Source organism: Cajanus cajan, chromosome 10 (genome assembly GCF_000230855.2).
Source record: "Cajanus cajan strain Asha chromosome 10, NIPB_CcT2T_4, whole genome shotgun sequence".
Lineage (NCBI taxonomy): Eukaryota > Viridiplantae > Streptophyta > Magnoliopsida > Fabales > Fabaceae > Cajanus > Cajanus cajan.
This window is the reverse complement of record NC_138526.1, coordinates 35,191,659-35,216,613: the sequence shown is the minus strand read 5'-3', so window position 1 is coordinate 35,216,613 and position 24,955 is coordinate 35,191,659. Positions and strand designations below refer to the sequence as shown.

At 32.5% G+C, this 24,955-nt stretch overlaps 1 protein-coding gene and 1 pseudogene across 5 annotated transcripts; both read left to right on the top strand.

The window, feature by feature from the left end:
* Positions 1-4,371: 4,371 nt before the first annotated feature.
* LOC109807662 (kunitz type trypsin inhibitor 106-like) lies at positions 4,372-14,377 on the top strand (annotated as a pseudogene).
* Positions 14,378-15,882: 1,505 nt separating this feature from the next.
* On the top strand, positions 15,883-20,478 carry LOC109808155 (protein NEOXANTHIN-DEFICIENT 1). Of its 5 annotated transcripts, none has more exons than XM_020371025.3 (10): positions 15,883-16,167; positions 16,261-16,344; positions 16,930-16,993; positions 17,145-17,191; positions 18,076-18,130; positions 18,429-18,467; positions 18,857-19,031; positions 19,834-19,897; positions 20,038-20,048; positions 20,127-20,333. In XM_020371025.3, the coding sequence occupies exons 1-10, from the start codon at positions 16,103-16,105 to the stop codon at positions 20,138-20,140; spliced, it is 618 nt and encodes a 205-aa protein (XP_020226614.1). In that variant the 5' UTR covers positions 15,883-16,102; the 3' UTR covers positions 20,141-20,333. The 5 variants fall into 5 exon arrangements, with proteins under 5 accessions (XP_020226614.1, XP_020226613.1, XP_020226615.1 ...); XM_020371024.3 differs by having other exon boundaries at positions 19,831-19,897; XM_020371026.3 differs by having other exon boundaries at positions 15,885-16,167; positions 19,831-19,897; positions 19,992-20,048; positions 20,127-20,478.
* Positions 20,479-24,955: the final 4,477 nt, after the last annotated feature.

Here is a 24,955-nt window from a genome sequence, read left to right as displayed (position 1 = left end):
TTATGCAGTTCACTTTCATTGCCTCCCTGAAGTGTAGAATCATCATAAAAAAATTTATGCTCATTAAATGTCACATCCATAGAGATATAAAATTTCTTTGATGGTGGATGGTAAGCACGGTAACCTTTTTGAGTTGATCCATACCCAACAAAAACACATTTAATAGCTCGTTCTTCAAGCTTTGTACGTTGATATGGGTGTAAGTGAACATATATAACACATCCAAAAACATGAGGTGGTAAATAAACCATGGAAGGAAGGATACAATGATCAGACAACACATCTAAAGGCCTTCGAAAGTTAAGCACACTAGAAGGGGTTCGATTAATCAAATAAACTGCAGAGCTTACAGCTTCAGCCCATAAATGAGATGGGACATTACCATCTATCAAAAGTGATCTTGTCACCTCTAATATATGTCTATTTTTCCTCTCAGCCACTCCATTTTGTTGTGGTGAATAAGGACATGTAGTTTGATGCAAGATGCCTTTAGAGTTCATGAACTCTATTAATTCAGTCTTAAAATATTCCCGTCCATTGTCTGATCGAATGACCTTAATATATGTGTTAAATTGTGTAACTATCATATGATGGAAGGAACGAAACACATCACACACATCACTTTTATGTTTAAGCAAATACACCCAGGTTACCCGAGTACAATCATCAACAAAACTGATAAACCATTTTTTTCCATTATGTGTAGATTGTGGGGCAGGGCCCCAGACATCTGTGTGAATTAATGAAAAAGGAAAAACTGTTTTTTTATTGCTTAAAGGAAACACAGCACGATGACTTTTTGCCATTACACAAGTTTCACAAAGAAAATCAGAAATATTGCATTTATGAAATAGTGATGGAAATAGTTTTTTTAGATAACCAAAAGAGGGATGTCCTAGTCGTCTATGCCATAACCAAATTTCCTTTTTGTTTTTATCTTGTATGTGTTCATTCGCAAGACAAGCCAACGCTCCTTTATGAGTTTGTTGTGAGACATTTTCAAGATAATACAGTCCTTCACTCTCTCTACCACTGCCAATCTTCTCCTTGGAATGGATGTTCTGAAAAAGACAATGAGTTGGATAAAACAAGGCAACACAAGAATGTGATTTGGTTAATTTGCTGACAGAGAGAAGATTACAGTTCAATGTAGGAACAAATAAAACATCAGGAATCGATAAGAAGGGTGAGAGGGATATAGTACCTACACCTTCAATAGGAGATGAGACCCCATTGGCATTAATAATAGCGGTTTTAGAACAATTAGGGGAAAAATTAGTAAATTTATGAGGATCACAAGTCATATGATCAGTAGCACCTGAATCAATTATCCAATCACTACCCCTAGTAACAACAGAAAAATTAAGAGCAGAGTTAGATATACCTGACTTGGTCACAAATCCGACAATAGTAGAACTATGGCTCTTGGAAGTAGCTTCTACCTTGGTATTGGGAGTAGTTTTGCCTTTTGGATGCCAATCCGGATAGCCATGGAGTTTAAAACATGTCTCCATGACATGATTATCCCCATTGCAGTGGGTACACTTGCAGATTCCTTTCTTAGGAAACTTCTTAACAACAAAGGCAGTCCCCATAGTAGACTCACTATCAAGCATAGCCTCTTGGCGGTTTGCCTCAGCACAAACAGTTGCATAAACTGATTGAACATTTGGAAGGGGAGTGGTAGCAAGGATACGACCACGAACTGCATCCAAATGTGTATCCAGGCCAGCCAAAAAAACATAAACTCGTTGAGAATTAATCATGTTGTTATACTTCTCAATATCTTTAGGACATTCCATGTTACAATTCATGATAGTATCATACTCCAGCCATAATTTTTGCAATTTTCCAAAATATGTAATAACAGATCCTCCATTTTGCTTAGTAGAGATTACCTCACGATATAACTGATATGATCGGGACGCATCCTGGTTGACTGAGTATGTTTGCTGCACAGTGTCCCAAATGTCCTTTTTCGTAGCTAAGCGAATAAAGAGGGATATGATTTCTTTCGTCATGGAGTCCAGAAGCCAAGACTTGACAAGGCAGTTTTCATCTTCCCATGCTTCATATTCATCAGATTTCTTGTCTTCTGGTGCAGCCTTTGTTCTAGAGATGTAACCCCAACGTTTTCTGCCTCTGATCTTGTTTTCTGCGTTCAACGACCACTCAACATAGTTGGTGCCGTCAAGCCGTTCAGGGGTGAGCGCTTCGTGCATATGGGTAGCAGCGAAAGTCCTAGAATCATGTTTTTCCGATTTATTTTTATCGGAAGGAGCCATCAGAAATATTCAAAAGAAGCACCGATTCCTATATTGTAGAGGATGTCGGTGTTTAGCTCTTGATACCATATAAAAGGTTTAAAGAATAATTCTGATATTTATTTCAAAGAATAGTGTACCATATATATACATACAAGGGTCCTATAATTCCTCATCTATCAAAGGAATGACAGCTGCACAAATTACCTCACAGTTGTAATAATGCCTAAATTACAGCTAACATAATATTTGATTGCATAATATTTGCTAATAGAATATTTGACATATCTTAACATTGCTAACCATTTCTTTTGGATTCATATTTATACAAAGAAGAATGCAAGCAATATACTCTTTAACACATTCCTCCTAACAAACTATCTCCGATAATATTTGTTGAAAACTACCAAATCATGAGAGATATTTATTAAATATAATTTGAGACCCACACAATTTTGTGATTTCTAATAAATTTCAACCAATAGGAGAGAGTGTGTTCTAAAAAATGTGTAGAGAGTGTATTCTTATCATTTCTCTCTACAAAGAAGAATGAACTAGGAAACTCTGTAGATACTAACACCTTGGAAAGAGATACATTTTACAGGAAACTCAACTATTTTTACATCATCAAATCAAACGTAGCTCTTATCTTCTTGTTTTCTAGGAATATGCTAGGAAATTGCTCTTTTCTTTTTGTAAGACATTAATTAGTTTGGGTTTCTTTAAGATAGTATGCACAAGTTGGATTTTGTAAGACATTTAACAATTTGGTTTTGTAAGAGATATTGTTACATGCAACTTTTATTTTAAATCATGTCGAGTTGAAAAAAAATTATGTAGTTGATTTAGATTTATTTAAAATATCAAATTAAGTGACATATTTACAGGGATTCATGAGAGAATAATGTATATATAGATAAATTAGGAAGGTTTCGCGAGATATTAGCGAGGGATTCGCGAGGAAACTCAAAAGATATGTTGTGAAGGTTTCGCGAGGGATTAGCGTGGTATTTGCGAGGGAACTCAATCCATATGCTCTGATGGATTTGTGTGGGATTAGCGAGGGATTTGCGAGGGTTTAGCGAGGGATTTGCGAAGGACCTCAATTGATATATTGCTACACCGTTGCGAGGAATTAGCGAGGGATAATTGCGACGGAGTGGCGAACGATTAGCGAGGAAATAATTAAACAACATTTTGCGATGGAATAGCGACAAAGTAGCGAAGGATATCTTGCGAAGGTTTTGCGACGTTTTAGCGAGGAAATATTAAATACAATTAGCGAGGGAATTTAGGTTATACATTTGTGAGGCGGTAGCGAAGAATTAGCAGCACAAATTTGCGACGGACTAGCGAAGCTGGTTGCGAGGGAAAAACGAAGGAATGTAGCGAGGGAATTGCGAGGGATATGCATCCGTCGCTAATTAGCAACTTGAATTTAGCGAGGGAATGATCCCTCGCAAATCCCTCGCTAGTCCCTCGCCATTCTGTTTAGCGAGGGATTTGTGATGGATCTTTCCCTCTCTAATTCGCAATTTTCTTGTAGTGCTATAAGGATATTTTTAAATTTAAATAAATTTTTTAAATAATGATAATTTTTATTATTATATAACATTAATATAAAATATTTATATTAAATAAAAATAATTTAGAAAAGGCTTTTTAAAATATAAAAAGAAATTATAAAATATTAGAGAGATCAAATTACATTAATATAATTTTAAAAAATTTTTAAAAATTAACCAATCCCGTTCACCCACCCACCTAATAACTCAACTCGATAAAAGTTGGTTGAATATATTTTTGTGGATAAGTTAAAAATCTCAACTCAAACAGTAACTAATATTAAGTTAGGTTAGTTAATTGAGTTGGGCTGACATATAATTTTTTTTAAAAAAATAAAATAAAAATGTATAAAATAACTGACTAATAAATTGATCCTCAACTAAAATAAATAATTAAATATAATAATATTACAACAAAAAATATTAACTTACTAAATTATTTTAAACACAATTTATTTAAAAAATATTAGAATATATATATATATATATATATATATATATATATATATAAAAGAATAATATGACAATTCATTATACCACAAATAACATCGATCAAATGATATCATTTAATAATTAAATGACACTCTTAATCATAGTTTTAAAAACTGGACAGATTATTAAACCAGTTAAGGTACCGAGTCAATGGGTTAAACGTTGAACCGTTGGGTCACAGATTGAATCGCATGACTCGATTTTTATTATTTTTTTTAAAAAATATTTATATTAAATATATTATATACTTATAAATTTTAATAAATTCATATCTTATTTTAAATTTGAATTTTTCTATCTTATTTAAAATTATTTTTATTTTTATTTTGTAAAAAAATACATTAAAAAATTACATGTTAAACTGTATATTAATACAAATTAAAAATATAAATAATATGTACATATATAATATGCTTGCAATTGATCGGTCCAATTCAGTTTGAAACGGGTCGACTGCATAACCGATCCAACTTAAGATTTAGACTGGCTGGACCACCGGTTCCCGATCCAACCTGTCCGACCCGCCGGTTCGGTCCGGCTTTTAAAACACACCTCTTAATACTTTTATTAGAAAAATAAATTTATCACTTCACCTTTATCAAAATTAACACTACATAGAAACTTTGGCGGTATACAAGCAATAACTTGTGGATATGTCATGCTAGACTTTTATTCACCAACCCAACACATGTTATCTCCAACTCAAACCCATGCCACGTACTCTATACAATATCCTATAAATAACTCAACACACAACATCACACATTTCCAAAATTCTCCCTTAAAGCCATCATTTATTTCTATCAAAGTTAGCTACACACACACACAACCATGTCAATGAGATCGATTAGTACAAGCCTTAGCCTTATGTTATTATGCCTTGTAATAATTGCTATACCAACATTGGCTCAATATTCCAAACTCCCCCCAGTCCTAGACACAAAAAACCACCCTCTTAAGCGTGGCAAAGGTTACTACATCAAACCTGCCACAACAGATAGTGGAGGCCGTTTCACTTTGGTACACAAAAACAAGTCATGCCCTTTATATATTGGCCAAGAGAATTCTGATGCAGAAAAGGGTTTACTCGTTTTTGTAACAGCCCAATTTTCAATGGGCCGTAGGCCCAATTCGTTGCCCAGAACGGGCCGTTTCAAAAGTGAAACAGGCCGTTCTGGAATAAGTTAAAGGCCCAAAATTTGAGAATCAGAACGGGTCGTTCTGGAGGGAGAATGGGCCGTTCCGGTTTGGAGAACGGGTCGTTCCAGAGGGAGAACGGGCCGTTCTGGTTTGGAGAACGGGTCGTTCCGGAGGGAGAACGGGCCGTTCTGCTGGGATTGGGAACGGGCCGTTCTGGTTTTGGAACGGGCCGTTCCAGTTCAAAAATTTGCGTAGGTTTGAAGGGCCCAGAACGGGCCGTTCCGATTTTGGAACGGGCCGTAGTGGTAGGTGGGCGAAAAATCCTATAAATAGGTCTCAAATCCTCTCATTTCTACACACCTCTCATTCTCACTCTCTCTTCTCTTCTGTTCTCTCTTTCGTTCCTCTTCTTCTCTCTGAAGACCAAGAGGAACTCAGAGGATGAGGTTCTGTCCCAGATTTAGTTCCGATCCTTGTTTAAGGAAAAAGAGGAGGAGGTTCTGCCCGAGTTCCTATTTATCCAGGTACGGGGGAAAAGGAGATTATTTATATGTAGAGTTACATGAGGAAATTGGGTAGAGGAAGAGCCCTTAGGGTTATGAATAATTTTATAATTATTTATGTTTGGAGAATTAATTATCTTATGTGATTCTATATACATTTAGGATTACGAATATATGTTTAACTTGTAAAAATGATGCTCTGGGAGAGAGAACGAAATTAAAGAAAAGTGCCTGTAAGTTAGGTTGTGAAAAATTGGATGATTTCTGTTTGAGAAATTGAGGATCCCATTAGATTCTATATGTGTTGAGGATTATAGATATGCTAATAATTTGTAAGAATGGTGATCTGAGAGGGAGAACGAAATTGTAGAAAAGTGCCTGTGAGTTAGGTTTTGGAACAATTGGGGATTTTACTATTTACGTTAAAATTATATTAAATTGATAATTTTGTTGTTTGTTATATTAGTTTATGAATGTTATTGTTATATTATTTGATGATCTAGATGATGAATTACTTGAGGGGTATGTGAATCACCATTTTGTGTGGATTGTGTATATATTGTGGAATTGAGATGTGGATGTGGATGTGGATGTGGATATGGATGTGGATGTGGATGTGGATGTGAATGTGAATGTGGATGTGAATGAGATGTGATTGTGGTTCTTCACACCTATGACCAGGGGTGAGCACAGCCCGAGATTGTTACATGAGTATCGTGACCTTGGTTAACATGTCAGGGGTGAGCACGGCCCTAGGTTAGGGATAACGTGACCTTGGCATAGTGTTATATCAGGGGTGAGCACGGCTCTGGATTGTTACATGAGTATCGTGACCTTGGTTAACATGTCAGGGGTGAGCACGGCCCTGGAATAGGGATAACGTGACCTTGGCACAGTGTTATATCAGGGGTGAGCACGACTCTGGATTGTTACGTGGGTATCGTGACCTTGGTTAACATGTCAAGGGTGAGCACGGCCCTAGGATAGGGATAACGTGACCTTGGCACAGTGTTATATCAGGGGTGAGCACGGCCTGAGATTGTTAAATGGGTAGCGTGACCTTGGCATAATGTGAAGTGCAAGATTTGTGATGATTGGTGCGATTGAGAATTATGACGTGATGACGATGTATGATTGATTGAAATACGATATGTTGAAATATTTATGAATATTTAGTTATAATGAGATAATATGTTGTGTTTTCTTATGTGCTATATATATATATATATGTTTTCTTTTCTCACCGTGCGATTTGTGGATATTTTAGGTGAGGAAGATCCGGCTACGAGTGACATCTAGAATGCTAACGGTTGAGTTGTGGTTATGCTCTGATATTGTGACATCTGGGCAGAGGATTTTCTTTAGGACATAGATTGTTATATGAAATTAGAATTGTAAATATTATTTTTGAAAATCATTTGTAAACTCTCACGTTTCATTTTTATCGTTGTGGTTATTGAAGAACAATTTTGAAGATTCTCATGTGAACCCTTTTACCGAAATTGAAAATTGTTTTTGTTAAGTTTTCATTATTACAATATATGTGTTGGGGTAGTAAGGGTGTCACATTTAGTGGTATCAGAGCAGGTCGATCCAATCGGCCGTGAGTTGTGAGTCTACTAGGCTTGTTCGATAGATGAATGATGGAATGCATTGAGTGTGAAGCTTATTGATGTGCTAATGTGATGATTGATTATGTTGTTGTTATTTATTTATGTGCATTGTGTTCTCAGGATTTGTCTGTTAGACATGATATAACTTGATGATGCTATTTTTGATTGCTCTTTCTTAATCTCATGATTGCTTAATTATTTTGATACTTCTTGCTTATGTAAGAAGTAGTGGTTGGGTGGCATCGCTCGTGTTGCGAGCATAGGTGCAAGTAGTGGTAGTAGACGAAGTATCTTGCTAACCAACTAGAACTAGTGGAAGCTTGGATGTGGGTAAGAAATTGACTTATTGAATGTATTAAGAGTTTACGATTGGTGGCGTTTCTGAAAGTTATAGTGGTAATGATTGAATCCAAGAGGTTATGTGTCGAGCATTAGAACTTTGAGTGTTCTTGATGAAAGGTCAAAGTGTTGGTGATTTCCTTAAGTTTTGATGCTTGCATATTAATCTTGTTAGGGGTTAGGTTGCATGAGGATTTGATTTCAGCTCTAAGTCTTTTGTGGAATAGGTGAATTATTTTCGTTTAGGGATTGTAGTTGGAAGCTTGGATATGAGTTTAAGGTAGAAAGAAGTAAGTTTGGAAGGGTTGAGGTATTCTGTGGGATGTTAGTGCACTATTGTTGTCTAGTGTAGGAGATGTTTTCACTGTAGTTTTGTTATGCTAGTAGGAGTACCGTATTGATAGATTTGGATTTTGTGGTCTTCATGGAAGTTGTAGTCTTGGATGTGATCTTTTCAATGGCACTGGAATGAGGTAAAATGAAGGTTTAGAACTCCAGTTATAGTTGTTTTGGTAATTAGAGGCTAGTTATAAGCGTTAAATATATCTGTTGTGATTTTGAATTGTTAGCTGAGAAGAGGATCTATTCAGAATCTCATGTCTTCATAAGAGTTATAACTTATTCTTTTATCTTTCTTTTGAGATAGGATTGAGATCGTTGGACAAGTGTAACTCTCTAGGTATCATTTTCCTTGACAGTTATTGGTGGGATATGTATGCTATCATGATGTTTTTGAGTTACTAGGCAATGCAAGGATAAAAATGATTTTGTTATGATGTTCTGAGGTGTTGTCATGTGGATTGTAAGGTTATTCAAGGTTTTATGATGCTATGTGGTAAAGTTAATTTCATGCACATGTTATATGGTGTGAAATAGTGATAGATTTATATATATGATTGGGAAGGATGTATATATGAAGGTTTAAATAGGTATTATAATATGATATCCGTGTATGTGGATATGAGGATAGATGACCTTATGGATTAATTAGTGAATGGTTGTGTGTTTAGTGAGATTGACCTTAAGATGTGATATCATCATATTAGAGTTAATTTTGAAGATATATCCAAGATAGATTTAAGCCTTGTAATTTCTTGCGCGGATATAACATAGATCTACCTATGGTAGAAGTTTTGCTTAAGTGGGAGATATCAAAAGTCAATTTGTGAGGTTAGAAGTTTTATTGAGATAGTTTATAGGAAATTTATTGAGTAAATTTTTAAGATAGCCGTTCACGGTTTAGGCTGCTCTCGTTTATCTCGTCGCTACTATAGGAATTGCTTTTGCTTTCTTTTCTTCTAGCTACTAAGATGTTTCAGTTCACTAAGTTGTCTTTTGCCTACCCATGAATTCAACAGTAGTTCAAAAGGTTAACCTATATCGAGGATCCCCGGACCTATGCTTATTTTCAACTCCCCAAAGCATTTCGTCACTTACTTCTCTAGGTTGCTTACTATTTGACTAGATTGACTAGGAAAGACTTGCCTTTGTATGGGATAATAAATGTGAGAGTATGTTTCAAACTCTTAAGGAAAGATTGGATAATGTTACCGGATTTTAGTAAGTCTTATGTGGTATACCGTGATGCTTCTAAGATGAATTTGGAGGTAGTGTAGATGCAAGGAGTAAGGGTAATAACTTATGTTTCTAAGCAATTGAAAATTTATGAGAGGAATTACCTTACCCATGACATTGAGTAAGCAATCGTGATATTTACACTAAGATTTGGAGACACTATCTATATGATTCTAAGTTGGAGGTATTTAGTGATCATTAGAGCCTCAAATTTTGTTTGACCCGAAGGACTTTGAATATGGGACAAAAGAGATAGTTGGAATTTTTGTGGACTAGGATTTCAATCTTAGTTGTTATTTGCATAAAGTCAATGTGATGGTTGATGCTTTGAGTAGGAACCCTCTACATTATTTTTTTTCTTATGATTAGAGAGATGGATCTTTTTGGCTGAAATTAAAGATTTAAGTTTGACTTATGAGATTACTCCGAGTAGTATGAAACTAGGTATAACTTGAGTAACGAGTGAATTGTTGAAGGAAATTGGAGACGTATAATTAATTGATTAATTTTGGTGACAAGATATGAGACTATAGGATAAGGTGATGAATAAGAGTTTGACTTGGGTGTAGATGGACTGGTGAAATTAGAGATCTGATATGTATACCTAGTGAACTTACGCTTAGCTGCTTAATCTTTAAAGATGATCACAGAAGTAAAACCAATATTGTGGCAGATGCCTTGATTATGATGACCTCTAGTATATCATTTATGATGATTTAAGGGTTGGATTTGATTGAAGAATTTAGAGACTTATGCTTTGTGTGTGAGATTATCCTTAGGAGCATTGAATTGATTGTGTTAAAAGTGACTAGTGAATTAATGGATGAGATTAGAGAAGCCTAGAAGTCAGATCCTTTCTTAGAGTACCAAGTGGAGAAGATTGGTAGAAGTATAGATAACCATTTATGAGTAGAAATCGACATTATTTTGAGGTGCAAGAACAAACTTGGGTGCATAGTAACCTTGAATTAAGGAAGATGATTTTAGAGGAAGGACATAACAATACTCTTAATATATATATTTAGGAGCTAATGAGATGTATCGGGACCTTAGGAGGATGTATCTTAATAGCGCAGCGGAAGTGAAGTGACCTAAGGTGAAGAAAGGAGTAGAGAAATTGTATACTTGTGTTTAGTATGCTAGAAGTCTTTAGGAATTTTGTAGCACTCAGACGTCCCATTGTGGAAGTGAGATGATGGGTGGATAGGCCTTAATTGTAGGTTTGTCTAAGATGCTTAAGAAGTTAATTCTATTTGTGTTTTAGTGGATAGGCTTGCCAAGTTTACTTGTTTTGCCCTTAGATATCTTTTGATAAAGTTGTATCTCATTAAGGTAGTGAGGTCGCATAATAATTAGAAAGTAAGAAGCGAGGAGTCTACCATTACAAAAATTTCGAGGACGAAATTTCATAAAAGAGGGAAGTATTGTAACAGCCCAATTTTCAATGGGCCGTAGGCCCAATTCGTTGCCCAGAACGGGCCGTTTCAAAAGTGAAACGCGCCGTTCTAGAATAAGTTAAAGGCCCAAAATTTGAGAATCAGAACGGGCCGTTCTGGAGGGAGAACGGGCCGTTCCGGAGGGAGAACGGGCCGTTCCAGTTTGGAGAACGGGCCGTTCCAGAGGGAGAATGGGCCGTTCTGGTTTGGAGAACGGGTCGTTCCGGAGGGAGAACGGGCCGTTCTGCTGGGATTGGGAACGGGCCGTTCTGGTTTTGGAACGGGCCGTTCCAGTTCAAAAATTTGCGTAGGTTTGAATGGCCCAGAACGGGCCGTTCCGATTTTGGAACGGGCCGTAGTGGTAGGTGGGCGAAAAATCCTATAAATAGGCCTCAAATCCTCTCATTTCTACACACCTCTCATTCTCACTCTCTCTTCTCTTCTTTTCTCTCTTTCGTTCCTCTTCTTCTCTCTGAAGACCAAGAGGAACTCAGAGGATGAGGTTTTGTCCCAGATTTAGTTGCGATCCTTGTTTAAGGAAAAAGAGGAGGAGGTTCTGCCCGAGTTCCTATTTATCCAGGTACGGGGGAAAAGGAGATTATTTATATGTAGAGTTACATGAGAAAATTGGGTAGAGGAAGAGCCCTTAGGGTTATGAATAATTTTATAATTATTTATGTTTGGAGAATTAATTATCTTATGTGATTCTATATATATTTAGGATTACGAATATATGTTTAACTTGTAAAAATGATGCTCTGGGAGAGAGAACGAAATTATAGAAAAGTGCCTGTAAGTTAGGTTGTGAAAAATTGGATGATTTCTGTTTGAGAAATTGAGGATCCCATTAGATTCTGTATGTGTTGAGGATTATAGATATGCTAATAATTTGTAAGAATGGAGATCTGAGAGGGAGAACGAAATTGTAGAAAAGTGCCTGTGAGTTAGGTTTTGGAACAATTGGGGATTTTACTGTTTACGTTAAAATTATATTAAATTGATAATTCTGTTGTTTGTTATATTAGTTTATGAATGTTATTGTTATATTATTTGATGATCTAGATGATGAATTACTTGAGGGGTGTGTGAATCACCATTTTGTGTGGATTGTGTATATATTGTGGAATTGAGATGTGGATGTGGATGTGGATGTGGATGTGGATGTGGATGTGGATGTGAATGAGATGTGATTGTGGTTCTTCACACCTATGACCAGGGGTGAGCACAGCCCGAGATTGTTACATGAGTATCGTGACCTTGGTTAACATGTCAGGGGTGAGCACGGCCCTAGGTTAGGGATAACGTGACCTTGGCATAGTGTTATATCAGGGGTGAGCACGGCCCTGGAATAGGGATAACGTGACCTTGGCACAGTGTTATATCAGGGGTGAGCACGGCTCTGGATTGTTACGTGGGTATCGTGATCTTGGTTAACATGTCAAGGGTGAGCACGGCCCTGGGATAGGGATAACGTGACCTTGGCACAGTGTTATATCAGGGGTGAGCACGGCCTGAGATTGTTAAATGGGTAGCGTGACCTTGGCATAGTGTGAAGTGCAAGATTTGTGATGATTGGTGTGATTGAGAATTATGACGTGATGACGATGTATGATTGATTGAAATACGATATGTTGAAATATTTATGAATATTTAGTTATAATGAGATAATATGTTGTGTTTTCTTATGTGCTATATATATATATGTTTTCTTTTCTCACCGTGCGATTTGTGGATATTTTAGGTGAGGAAGATCCGGCTACGAGTGACATCTAGAATGCTAACGGTTGAGTTGTGGTTATGCTCTGATATTGTGACATCGGAGCAGAGGATTTTCTTTAGGACATAGATTGTTATATGAAATTAGAATTGTAAATATTATTTTTGAAAATCATTTGTAAATTCTCACGTTTCATTTAGTCGGTGATAACATTACTGTTACCACCTCTATTACAGAACCGTACATGAGAACAATTTTGAAGATTCTCATGTGAACCCTTTTACCGAAATTGAAAATTGTTTTTGTTAAGTTTTCATTATTACAATATATGTGTTGGGGTAGTAAGGGTGTCACAGTTTTCTTCACCCTTTTTGCTGAAGGAGATGAGGTTGTGAGGGTGAATAGGGACTTCAAGGTGGCATTCTCAGCTGCTACGTTGTGTTTGCAAGGCACAGAGTGGAAGGTGGGTGAGAAGGATGCAAAGAGTGGAAGAAGGATCATTGTTGCTTGGGGAAATGGTAGTTATTACTTTAGGATTTTGGAGACACAGTTTAAAGGTGTACTTATATTAATGTTCGTTGGTGTCCTACTGATGTGTTCCCTTATTGCAAGTTTAAGTGTGGCAGCTAGTGTTGGTGCCTTGCCTGAGAATGGGAAGATTTTGTTGGCCTTGGATGGTAATGTGCTCCCTGTTGTGTTTGAGAGAGCATAATATTTTATGTTTTTTATCAATAAAATGAAAATGATATAGATTGAAAATAACATTCTTAATATTACTAATTAGATAGCCAATAATATGTGTTAAAAATTCTCAAATTCAATAATATGTATTAAAAATTCTCATATCAAAACACTATTATCTGCTTAATAGATAATCAAAATTTTATAGTGTTGAAAATTCTCAAATCCAATAATATGTATTAAAAATTCTCATATTAAACACTATTATCTGCTTATAATAGATAATCAAAATTTATTAGTGTTGAATTTGGTTTTGAGAGGATGTAATATTCTTCTTTGGTATATTCCATTGAAGATTAATTTGTGTTTATTTTGTACTTTTGTAACATGAATCGATAGGACTCATAGATATCATAAGAGGAAACAAAGATAGTTGAACCCGTTTTATTTCTTTGAATTCGTTATTATATTTGTTTATGAAATTATAAAAGTAGTCTTTAATTTCTATTGGGGTTCGTGGCAACTTTTGCAGAAGTATTTTCTCAAATGATTTTATAAAATCAAAATGTATAATTAATCAATTATTTTTAATTTTTAAACCATGAATACATTTAAGACTGCAAAAGATTTTGTCATTATTTTATTTAAAATAAGGTAAAATGAATACGTAAAAGTACAGTGTCTATAAATATAATTGATTTAAAACTTATTATAATTTTCTACATCAATATTTTAATATAATATTAAAATTTACTAATTTTTTTATTACTTTTATCATTATTTTAATATTTTTACATTTTTAATTGTTTGTATACAGCGGTTCCCTGAGCACTATTAAAAGGAAAAAATTGTTATATATTCTATATAATATAAAAAATAAAAAATTACATAATTAAATTATACATAAAATATATTAGAGGGAATAAATTATTTTGTAAATAAATAATTAATAATTATTTCCTTTTGTTATTCAACAAAAATTTATCTATAATTTTAAGAAAATAAATTAATAATATTAAATATAAAATAAATTAATAATATTAAATTTAAAGAAAAAGAGTGAAATATTGTTGATTTATCTATTTTTAGTGTAAATTTTTATAAGTATTAATGAAAAATTATAACTAAAGGTTGTCTTTAACTTTTTCTTTTTTCTTTTTTCTATAATTTTTTTAATTCTTCTTCTATTTTTTTTAAATTATGACTTATTTTATTTTATTGAAATTTTAAAATTAAATCATGAATCTCTATTTCTTTAATATAAATTCTTTTATGATGTGTCACTATTATTAATTTATTCTTTTAATGTATAATAATTTCTATGAATAACTCGTAGTCTAGTATAAATTTATTATATATATTTTTAATAATTATGTGTTTAATTATTTGTGAGTTTTACAATTTCAGATTTAGAAACTGAGGTTATAAATAGAATTTAAATAATTATAAGAAATTATTTTTTACTTCATCTAAGATAAAAAAAAAAAACTCAAAATGGGCCCTGTTGTATACTGTGTTCACCAAAAGAATTCATATGAAAAATGATGGTAAAGTTGAAAATCCGTTAGTTCTTCTTTCTTAAGTGGTAAGTGAAAGATCATAACTAGTTGATGATTACGTCATACATCAATGCCCGAAATAGGATCTTCCTTATATTCTGGTGGAAACTAATTAAACGCGCAGAAATGTTGCTACGAATATGATAATAAATAACCTAAAACGAATTCTAGATGGATATATTTCTTTTTATGGATCCAATCATCGATTTATGTCATTGCCTCACTAGTAATGAAAAAACAAAAAAAAAAACCCAAAAGAAAAAAGAAAAAGAAATAGCGATAAAAATGGTAGTCAGATATTTTGGCAAGTTGCTTCAATAATAAATGAGGCACTTTCAGTTCTCCAATCAAATCAATATACAAGCAACATATTTAGACACTGTATTATATAATATTAAGTTTTAATCATTTTTGTATTATATAACTCGAATTTACTTCCTACTTAAAAATATAACTTCACTAAATATGTTCTCTATATATATAATAAACTATATAATTTATTTCTCTTACATTTTCAAAAAATAAACTACATTACTGTGGTAAAATGAATAATTCTATAAAATGTATACCATTAATAAATTAACTTCAATTATTAATTTTAATCATAGTTATATTAATTTTTGCTATACAACAATAAAACCCACTTCTACTATTTCTTTAAATAATCATAATGAGATTAGAATATAGTACAACCACCCGCTGACTCCAATGATTTACTTTAACCATCGTTAAGTAAAAAAAAAAAAAAAAAATTTCTTAGTGTATTAATTTTAGTTTTTGAGAAGTTCTTAGCGTATATATTAAAAATAACTTTTCTTTTTTAAAAAATCATATAGTATAAAAAGAAAAAGTGAAAAATCATTTTCTTACCGTGTGCAAATTGTTGCAAGACATGTCAAGGTGTGTGTGTTTTTTTTAACCTATGTTGGCGCCAAACGTTGTCAAATGTTTAGTTTATGTCCATACAAAAGGACACGGTGGATGAAGTGTTGGTTTATCCATTCATTTTCGCATATTAATTTCACATCTGTTCCATACCTTACCCTCTTCTTCTTCTCTCACCTTATTTCCATCTTCATTCACTCAGTGCTTTCTCTGATATATATAGTACAAAATGTTACTGATTCCGTTAATGTAATTAGCACAATTGCTAATCTGATTCTGACAACTTTGAGTCTCTATGATCAATTTGTGCTGTCAAATTGTTGTTCAGAGTTTATGGAAGTTGTAGAGGAAAAATCTTCATCTGGGTATGGAAAGCCTCCATGGGTATTTAAAGGCAGGCAAGTGTAACAATTCTTGTGTAGTTACTAATTACTATTTTTTGGTCTGTGATTTAACTAATAACTAGTTCTATTTCTGGGGTGGTTTATCAGTGCTTGGTATCAACTCCATCTTGTGAAGGCAGATAAAGCTCGAGCATGCATTCCAAAGGAATTCAAATTGGTTGAAGCTTTTGGGTAAGTACTTGTACTTGCTTTAGAAGGGTTACTAGAAAATGGAGAGTGAATTTCATCATTGATCAGTTCTCTAGTTACTCCTAAGATTAGTTTGTGCAGTACTTAAAAGGGCTAGTCACTTTTGCTTGTTTATTTTCTTTCAAGAAGAAACAATTCACTTCATGTATAGTTAATGTGTGAAAATTGTTTGGTTGGAATATTTCAAGAATTCAATTTTTCAAAAACTCATTTTGTGTGTATTATTTGATGAATTGTAAGTTCCAACTCTTCGATACGATTCGTAAACTATTTCATTTATTTTACACAGAAAAGCCTTCCAATTCTAAAATGAAAGAATTCCACATGAGGTTGGAAAGTAGTTTGGGAGTTTTATAAATATTTTAATACTCTTAGAATTAGAATTTTATGTAGATAAATTTGCGTGATAAAGATTTATATCAAAGGTTAGCATAAGTTGTTGAGGAAAAAATTCCCATTTTAATTAGAAAATAGTGCTTGAATAATACTTAAGAAATTGCATTTAATTTTTGCGTATGTTTATCATTTTGAAACACTGTGATTTCTGAGTTTACTCCTTACATACAGATACACTCTTGGTGGGTTCTTTCTAGCCAGTTATGAGGACAGTCCAGTTGGTGTATTTGATGAGGTTCTGCTATAATTTTACTCATCCTTTTTTTATTTTCTTCAGATGTTATTTGAAACAAATTTTCCTAAATTTCGGGTCCATGGAAATTCGAAGACATTCTGTGTTTTGATTGATGCAATTTGTTGCTGACATTAGAACTTTGTGATAGCAGCTTGTTGTGATTGCAGGACTTGTATGGAACCGCCCAACATCCTGCGCGTATGTCCCTACTTTTAATCCCATGATTATTTATATTATTCAAACTTCATCAGTCTTCCATTTTTTAAAAAAATATGGAGAAGAATAGTGGTAATCATAGCACTGAAATGGAACATGGTTCTAGTTCCAAGGGCATAAGAAACTTGTGGTTTTGCATGTGAGTTGCTGCTGCAACCTACTTGTTGTCCAATCAAAATTGGTTTGGATTGTGTTGGATAACCTCCAAACAAGCCTATATAGTAGTAATTCACCAATCTTATCAACTTATATTGTTTATATATGAATATTTGCTGCCAATCAAAACTTAGATATCTGATGTTCATCCCTTGAGAAGAAGGAATTCTATTTTTGCATCAGGTTTCCTAATGAGACCCTATAAATTTTTTTATTAAAAAATATTAATTATGTAAAAGATACAATCATACAAAAGTACTATAGTATTTCGTTATTACATTTTTAAGTTAAAAACTGGGGAAAAACTTGAGATGGTGAGGTGAGATGATCTCACCCTTAACTTTTCTTTTAATAAATATTTTCATTTTATAATAGAAACATATATATTAATAAAATTGATTGAATAGTTAGGGAGACATCCAATAATGTTACTAGAAGTCTCGAGAAAATATAATATTTTAATAACTTTTCTTTTAATAAATATTTTCATTTTATAAAATATAATAATTAATGTTATCTATGTACTTTGACTCAGATTTTCAGTAAAGAATGATTATTTATTAATTTCTTATTCAATGTCCTTCAAATACTACTCCATGATCCCATGAATAATTCTAAACCACCATTATGCAGAATATTTTTTATTTATTTATTTTTCCTTTGTTGTTTATATAGATGTTCTCATAAAGGTTTTTTTTTTCTTTCAAAAGATGGGCAACGAGGGTGTACGTGAACAACGATGAGGCCTGTTATCATGGCAGAAAGGTAGGAGAAGAAAATTCCTAGATGCAAACTAAATAACGTTTATAAAATTGCTTAATTTATGTTACTTCATCCTAAAGGAAGAGAATCATGTTTTATGTGTTGTGGAAAATAATTTGTGGATGCTTCTACATCTGTAACTTTTGCTAACATTTAGATTGTGTTTTGCATGTCACATGTGAATTGAACGAATTGTAATGTCGTGTTCTCCTTGATATTTCACCCTCACAATGTAGCATTTTATTATGGTATTATTTTGTCATTGGTGTAACTTATAAGTTAACTCCCACTTTTTTTGCAGGAGGTGGGGCTACCCAGTCAAATGGCTAGGTTTTCCAAGGTAATTGTTTTGACCTAGTGCATCATATCATTTAGGTTGATATTATTGCTGTGAATTATCGAAACTTTTTTTTTCTTCTTGAATTCTGAATTATGGAAACTAACCTTATGATTTTGTATCTCAGTTATGAGAATTTAACAATTTTTTTTTAGAATTTTAGAAATTTTGACTTTAGACTACATGGTAGATACAATATTTGATCTTGATAGAACTAATATGGTTAGGTTAGTGATAGAGGACTAAAGTAATATATTATGTTATGGTTATTATAATTTTTTTAATTGATAAAAAAATTATGTTGCTTGAAAAATTACTGATAAAACCTAGGAATTTTCCAAGTCTAGGCCATTTTGGGCATGGTTATATTGATTTGTTCATTCTTCAAAAAGGCAAATACAGCAATCTCAAGAGAACAGAGGGACAAAAAGAGTGAATTTCTTAATAGGATTGGAATTGGTGCCGTGTTCTCTACTCCTAAGGATCCCATGAATGTTCAAGTAACCAAAATCAGATGTCTTGATGCAGAAGACACTTGTAATATTAACATCAGTCTCACCAGTCCTGGTGAGTGAAATTTGGGATTCAATTCCCCAACCCTTAATGAGTTTTTTTATTTAGATACAAGTTAAAAATATTTTAAATTTTTTTTATAGAAACACTTCTAAATTTATATCTAACAAAATTTTTATATTATTTGATAGATATATCTCTCTTTATGTTACATATCATAATTTCTTATGTGTTGGGATATTAATAGTTGATTTTTTATTAACATTTTAAATTATTATTGTTGTTTTTATTTTAGAGAAGTCAAAATATATGCGGATTTGACTTCTTTAAAGTCAACAATTCACTTTAGAAAGTAAGTAACTTAAATCATTGATGAGAATATCAAAATTTGATATCAAGTACACATACATAACCAATCATGTATGTATTGAAATATCAATGGTTGACTTTCTTATGAATTCTTATTATTTTTTTCACTATTAATCATTTTAGAGTTCTTATAAAAATAATTTATGTACAATCATAGATATTATTAGTGTTATTCTTCGATCATAATTAAAGTTTTACTTCAATAATATATAATTATATTTAATATAAAATCTCAATAATATTTATTTAAGTATATTATGGAAGTGAAATTTTAATTTTGATTAAAAATCAACACCAACAATCCATAGTTATTGTACCTAAATTCTATCCCTATTCAAAACACTTGCCGTAGTGCTAACAAAAGCATGCGAGAGAAGAAATTGCTATGCTCCATACAAGAGTTTTTCATAGTTTTATTTATGTAGTTTGTCCTCTAATTATAATTGACACTATAAGGCTTTGCTAATGAGAAGCATGTTGATAGCAGTCCCTGCTTTGGGCTTGGGCCATTGGATGGGCCCAACAATCAGAATGTCTCTTCCAAGTTTTAGGTAAACAAGTGCATCAAACCATTATGTCACATTATGGTACCATAGTTTTCAGTTTTCCAAAACAAATGATCACCAAATTGTTCCAAAATTGCAGTGGTGGTACAGAGTATAATCCTAACCTCCTCAAATACTCTTGCAAGATTGAATGCAGGTTCTCTTTTCAACTTCAAAAGCACTAAGAAAATAGTCAACATTATTATGCTTTTTGACACATGGAAATATTGAATAGGGTGCAAGCACTGAAGCCGTTGAAGGTTTCAGGACCATTCCCCTCAACAAATGAGGACACTGAGCAATCTTTAGAAGATTATGGAGGCAGTAGCCATGTGGCTATAGATCATCAAAACAATGCACAGAATTTCAGCACTTGTGTGATGTTATCAAAACCCATATTAGCAATAAAGTTTAGTGAAATGAAGATGCAAGTTGAAGCACCCGTTGTACTTTCCCAATGTTCAAATTCTTTGGAAACTACTGTCACTTCTTCTCCATAGGCTGCAACGTATTACAATACAGAAATCATTATTTGTTTTGATTTTTTATGCTTTCACACTTATATATGAGTGTAATTCCCTTGCCTATTTCTGCTTGCTTACCAGGATTGTAGCTTCAAATTTTCAGAACTAATCTATCTGACACAGATTCGGCCAGGACATGGAGATGGGATACGGCAAAATTATAATATATAATATGAATAAGATGAAAATAGAAAATTATATATGGATATGACATTAACTTACTAAATTTCAAAAATAAATTGCTGAGAGGCATCATGGTTTACAATAAAAAATTTAATAAAAATCATTATAATAGATATAATATATAACATGACATATTTAATCTATGTCGTATTTATGTGTATCCACTCCAAAACAGTATCAAACTCTAAGACATGACAGTTCTATAAGAACTAATTGATATATATATATATATATATATATATATATATATATATATATATATATATATATATATATATATATATATATTATTTTGAAAGATAAATATGATTTAGGAATATTAATAAGATTATGAATCCAAACAAAAAACTGTTATTATAAACTCGAATGTCTGTTTCTTACTTGTGTTGAATTGCTTCCTCTTTGCCATATGTGGATGTCGAAACAAAAATAGGAGATGAATCATTGATGGATCATATCGTAAAGCAACATATTATTCGAGAATGTACGAGTAAGACCCACGAGTTCTTCTACCACGTGTATCTCTTACTAGGGGAGGCCATTTAGCATTCTAACATGATGAGATCATGGAAGATTTTGATGATAAGGCTACCACTTTTAAGACTCAACTGAATGACTGTTGATGTTTAGTCTAAAATTAATATTAACAAATATTATTAAATTATAAAAATAAAATAAATTTTAATAATATTATTAAAATTGACGAGATCAAAAAATAATAAGATACAAAAAATAGAGAGAAATGAAGATATGAGAGAGAGAAGAGAGGAGAAATGAAAGTGAGAGTGATAAAGAGAGAGGGAAAAGAGTAGTAGAGAGAGATAGGCATGACAACGGGACGAGGAAGGTTTTACGTTCCCTCCCCTTCCCCACCTCCAATTTTATCAATTGGGGAAAACCTGAATCCGAACTCGAACTTGATAAATACGAGTTTTTCCTGCCAAATTGGGGCGGGTTCAAGCAGGTACCTACATGGACATGTTAGATTGTCATGCCTAGAAAAAGAGAAGGAGAAGGAGAGAGAGGGAGAGGGAGAGGTTTTTTGATTTAAAAAAAGATATTGTGATATATATTAACTTTCAACTTTCTCCCTTAACTTGAGAAAGTGAATATTTTTGTAAAAAGGAAAAATAAAAATAGTTTCCAAAAAATAATTTTTAAATCTTTTTTAAATAGTTATCAAACATAAAAAATCAAGATTTCAAGCTCCTAAAAAAATATTTTGCATATTAAATGTTTGTTCAATGTGACAATCTTAAATTAAGAATTTTTTTTCTTTTTTATTATATACTCTAGGCATTCAATGCCACTTGACAAAGATTTACAAACTAACATCTCTTAAGAAAAGGAAAAGGGAGTTGCTACGTTACCCTCTAAAATTGAGGGGTTTTAATACATTTTTTTATATAAACTTATAAAAAATTTAAAAAATTAATTTAATTATAAAATGAATAATTTAAATTATACTTATAAAATAAAAAGTAAGATAAAATTATAGAGATTAAAATTATAAAATTTTAATAATATTATAAAATATTAAAAAAGGAAAAATTAATAAATAGTAGAAATAAAAAGTTATTAAAATTACAATATAGAAATTCAAAAATTTAAGACAAAAAAATAAAATATATACTTAAAAAATTATTAAAATTAAAATATAAAAATTTAAAAATTTTAAGTGAAAAGATAAAAATATACTTAAAAATTATTAAAATTAAACTATTTAAATATATAATAATATTATTACAAATAAATTAGAATATATAAAATAAAAATAAAATGACTAAATAATTTAAAAATTAAAAGAATAAAATATCATAAATATTATTTAAATAAATTATTAAAAATATAAAATATAAAAGACTGTACCGGTACCCTCTCAAATAAGATGGGTACTGTAATATCCCAAAATTTTATTCAAATGAAAAGAGTTATTTATTATGTGAATAAGTATTTTATTCCCGTATTTTACTATTCATGTATATGTATTTTACTATTTACATATACGTATTTTACTATTTATGTATACGTATTTATGAATAGTATTTTACTATTCATATGAATAGTAATTTTGCAAAAAACGTAAGCCCTTACATCAGAACCTCAAATTATTTGGATGAATAGTATTTTACTATTCATGAATAGTAATTATATTATTATTTTAATGAATAGTGCATAGTGCATAGTAACTTCAAAATTTCTATAAATAGGGGCCTAAGGTTTTGAAAATTCAGAATTCTAGAGAGAAGGAAATTCTAGAGAAATAGAGAGAGAAAGTAAGAGAGAGAAGGAGAAAGAAAAGGAGGTTCTGCTCCAGTGCCTTGTTTAAGGAGAAAGAGGAAGAAATTCTGCCCTAATTCCGATTCCTTTTTAAGGAAAGAGAAGAGGAGATTCTGCCCAAGTTTTAGAGAGATATTGCGCTAGTTCCAACTCCTACTTATCCAGGTAAGGGGGGAGTGGGAAACCTTGCTTGGGGGTGTAGAAAAAATGTAATATCCCAAAATTTTATTCAAATGAAAAGAGTTATTTATTATGTGAATAAGTATTTTATTCCCGTATTTTACTATTCATGTATATGTATTTTACTATTTACATATACGTATTTTACTATTTATGTATATGTATTTATGAATAGTATTTTACTATTCATATGAATAGTAATTTTGCAAAAATCGTAAGCCCTTACGTCAGAACCTCAAATTATTTGGATGAATAGTATTTTACTATTCATGAATAGTAATTATATTATTATTTTAATGAATAGTGCATAGTGCATAGTAACTTCAAAATTTCTATAAATAGAGCCTAAGGTTTTGAAAATTCAGAATTCTAGAGAGAAGGAAATTCTAGAGAAATAGAGAGAGAAAGTAAGAGAGAGAAGGAGAAAGAAAAGGAGGTTCTGCTCCAGTGCCTTGTTTAAGGAGAAAGAGGAAGAGATTCTGCCCTAATTCCGATTCCTTTTTAAGGAAAGAGAAGAGGAGATTCTACCCAAGTTTTAGAGAGATATTGCGCTAGTTCCAACTCCTACTTATCCAGGTAAGGGGGGAGTGGGAAACCTTGCTTGGGGGTGTAGAAATAATTGTTAAATAGTCTGTTTGTTGGATTGGCTCCCGATCCCTTGTCTGTTGTTTGATTATTTGAATATACATTATTACTGTGTTTTGTTTGTACTACTTGATTTTCTTATTGCGGTAATTAATAATTATAATTAATGGATAACTTCACTTTTACTATTCTAAAATATTCATTGAATGGAAGACTAAGTCTCCTATTAACTTATAAATTTAGACTTTATTATCTAAATGGAAGGCCGAGCCTCCTTATTTTCATTAAGCTTCCTATTTTACTTAAGGATTTAATTATACAAGGAGATATAAATTATATGATCCCTAAAGACCTTTGAACTATTGGACCCTTGACTTAATGACCTTTGGACTGTTGAACTGTTGGACTGTTGGACAATGGACTATTGGACTATTGAACCTTTGGACTATGGGACTATTGAATTATTGGACTTTTGGACTATTGGACTAATAAAATATAATATAAGTATGAATTATGCTTATGATATAGTGTATTATAGGAAATACTGTAACATGTTAAATGTTAAGTTTATGATTGTATGACATGCATCATATGCATATATACTCCAGGTGTGCCGCTGAGGCCGCATACCCACGACTAACAAGGTGTACCTTTGGGTCACCCATGATATGCTAACAAGGTGTGCCTTTGTGTCACCAATGATGTAACCAGGTGTTCCTTTGGGTCACCCACGATATGCTAACTAGGTGTGCCTTAGGGTCACCAATGATGATATGTGAACTTCCGTATGGCGCTACATGCATATATTTATGAGTTGAGTCTATGACATCATTGCATGTGGCGCCATACGGAAGTTCACATAAATATATGCATGTGGCGCCATACGGAAGTTCACATATCATCATTGGTGACCCTAAGGCACACCTAGTTAGCATATCGTGGGTGACCCAAAGGAACACCTGGTTACATCATTGGTGACCCAAAGGCACACCTTGTTAGCATATCATGGGTGACCCAAAGGTACACCTTGTTAGTCGTGGGTATGCGGCCTCAGCGGCACACCTGGAGTATATATGCATATGATGCATGTCATACAATCATAAACTTAACATTTAACATGTTACAGTATTTCCTATAATACACTATATCATAAGCATAATTCATACTTATATTATATTTTATTAGTCCAATAGTCCAAAAGTCCAATAATTCAATAGTCCCATAGTCCAAAGGTTCAATAGTCCAATAGTCCATTGTCCAACAGTCCAACAGTTCAACAGTCCAAAGGTCATTAAGTCAAGGGTCCAATAGT

Coding starts and splice junctions, on each gene's coding strand:
- LOC109808155 (XM_020371026.3), top strand. CDS start 16,103: ATGGAAGTTGTAGAGGAAAAATCTTCATCTGGGTATGGAAAGCCTCCA. Junction 16,994..17,144: donor CAGTTGGTGTATTTGATGAG/GTTCTGCTATAA, acceptor TTGTGATAGCAG/CTTGTTGTGATTGCAGGACT. Junction 18,131..18,428: donor CCTGTTATCATGGCAGAAAG/GTAGGAGAAGAA, acceptor CTTTTTTTGCAG/GAGGTGGGGCTACCCAGTCA.